The sequence below is a fragment of the Octodon degus genome, unplaced genomic scaffold (assembly GCF_000260255.1).
Source record: "Octodon degus isolate 3935 unplaced genomic scaffold, OctDeg1.0 scaffold00025, whole genome shotgun sequence".
Taxonomy (NCBI): domain Eukaryota; kingdom Metazoa; phylum Chordata; class Mammalia; order Rodentia; family Octodontidae; genus Octodon; species Octodon degus.
In genome coordinates, this window is record NW_004524601.1 from 845,848 (window position 1) to 848,353 (window position 2,506).

General features: G+C 51.6%; 1 protein-coding gene across 1 annotated transcript in view; it reads right to left on the reverse strand.

Moving 5' to 3' along the window:
* The window catches only part of LOC101571960 (aldehyde oxidase 4), a 47,044-nt gene that overhangs the window by 21,675 nt on the left and 22,863 nt on the right, over window positions 1–2,506 (reverse strand). The window contains exons 16-17 of the mRNA XM_004628601.2: window positions 1,484–1,576; window positions 709–878 (exon numbers count right to left, since the gene is read on the reverse strand). Of these exons, the coding sequence (XP_004628658.2) occupies window positions 709–878; window positions 1,484–1,576 (263 nt within the window). The remainder of the gene's footprint in view (window positions 1–708; window positions 879–1,483; window positions 1,577–2,506) is intronic.

Here is a 2,506-nt window from a genome sequence, read left to right on the forward strand (position 1 = left end):
GTGACTCTCCCAGGCCCACAACTGTAGGGGGCCATGTGAGTGACTCTCCCAGGCCCACAACTGCAGGGAGACCACGTGACTCTCCCAGGCCCACAACTGTAGGGGGCCATGTGAGTGACTCCCCCAGGCCCACAACTGCAGGGGACCACATAAGTGACTCTCCCAGGCCCACAACTGCAGGGGGCCACATGAGTGACTCTCCCAGGCCCACAACTGCAGGGGGACCACATGAGTGACTCCCCCAGGCCCACAACTGCAGGGAGACCACGTGAGTGACTCCCCCAGGCCCACAATGCAGAGGGAACACATAAGTGATTCCCCCAGGCCCACAACTGCAAGGGGCCACATGAGTAACTCTCCCAGGCCCACAACTGTAGGGGGACCACGTGAGTGACTCCTCCAGGCCCACAACTGCAGGGGACCACGTGGGCATTCCCCCATGCACAGCACACAACTGCAGCAGGTTCAGGAACTGACCGGGAGGCAGGCCCCGTGCTGAAGAACAGGAGTCTGCTCATTCTGGGCCACAGGGGTTTGCAGTGACTGAGGAGGGAATGGGACGCTACACGAGCATAAGTGTGTAAGCACACATGTGTGCTGAGAAACACGGAGGTGGAGCTTCTAAACCATGCATTTGCGGATCAGCTTTGGTTTGAATATGAAACTGAAACCCCCTCGGCAGCACAGAGGCCACCTTCATCTCCTTACATGATCTTGGCATGAGCCCTGGGGCTGGTGACCACGGCGAGGAAGAGCTCCTGGCCCACAGGGGGCATGTCGTCCACGAACACTGCTTCCCCTGTGGTGTGCTTGAGGGCTGCCTGGTGCATGACGGGGTGCCCGACTGGGTCTTGTGGGGGCTGGTGGGGGTCCACACACTGGCAATGACAGAGCAGGTTATCTTACACCAGGACTTTACTGCCCTGAAACCTGGTCGGATAGATGTGGCTTTCTAGTCAGGAACTGGGGCAGGCAGCGATGATGGCATATGTGCCAAAGTGGGCACGCAGACCTGTGGCACACGGGCCAGCTCACTCAGCAGTACCGAACTGAAAACTTGGGTGTTGAGGCTTAACTGCGTTGGTGGCACTTTGTGATGACTACGTGGGCTTTGGGTTGCAGTTTGGATGCCTGGCCTCTGAAAGGCTCCCCATCCTTGGTCTAGGCAGTAGAGCCCGTATCCCGAGTCTAGGTTAAAAACCTCCACTGAGTGCTACAGGCAGGGTATGTTCTGGTTAAAATCTAGCCTCTTTCTGCCAGACACTGTTGAAAAGGGTGGGCACTGGCCAAGGCAAGAGGCAGTGCTAGGTGATAAGCTATACTGGCCGAGAAGGGAGATGCAGATCCTGATTCCATGTTACCCCCGAGAGAAGCAAGCTGGGGTGACAGCGGGGCACCTGCTGCCTTCTGTCACCACTGGTAATGAGCACAAGGTGTTGGAGGGCTACGCAGGGCCACACAGCTAGAGGCACAGCGGACCCACCTGGAACATCTGAACCCCTTGGGGCGTGGCTATGGGGAAATCTTCCAGCGCGCTTGTGTACTCTTCTGGGATGTCCGGAAACTTCTGTGGATCCTGAGAGAAAGATGACTTCACACTGAATTTTTACACTAAGCTAGTTGCTTGGAAAAATATATCCAAACACCATTATCCAATCTATTCCTCAAGACCATAGCCTGCAGTTCTGTTGAGAGAAAGCCTCAAGATTCGAGTTCTCTAGAGCAGCAGCAGTTGTTTGAAGAATACCAGCTGCATGCATTTATATACACAGAAAAAAAAAAAGCTACGTGTGGTGGTGCATGCTTATAATCCCAGCTCTTGGGAGGAGGATCACCTTGAGTTCTTGAGTTCAAGGCCAGACTGGGCTACATAGCGAGATCCTACCTAAAAAAAAGAATCTATATTGTTCCCAATTTTTTTTTTACTATTTATTATTCTCTTAAAAAAATTAAGGGCTGAGGAGATAGGTCAGCAGCATAAGCACATGCCTGGCAAGTGCAAGGTCCCAAGTTTGATCCCTGGTACTGCATGCTGTGCTAGCTTCGGAACCCCAGCCCCAGAACCCGGTGTGGTGGTGCATGCCTGTAATCCCAGCACCAGGAGGGCTGAGACAAGAGGATCACTATGAGTCTGAACTGTGTAGTGAAACCCTGTATCAAAAATAAAAATAAATAAAATGTTTAAAAATTATGAAGTGAAGACGAGTCCACGTCATCCGCAGGAGGCGGAGGTCTCCTCTCAGATACAGGACGCACACACACTTCCATATAGAGGCCCATCCAGGCTGCTCTCCTGGCACAAACCCCAAAGCAGCAATCGGGATCCACAAGTACTTACTTAAAAGGACGCTTAGTTACGGGATATTTGTGCCTGAATTACAGTAAATATCGAACAACAGGGAGATGACCAAATAAATCACTCTGCATTCAACATGATATTCTGAAATCTTGTGAAAGATTTTATAGATGCCTACTTATTTTTTTTAAATATTTCTTTTTTTATTTT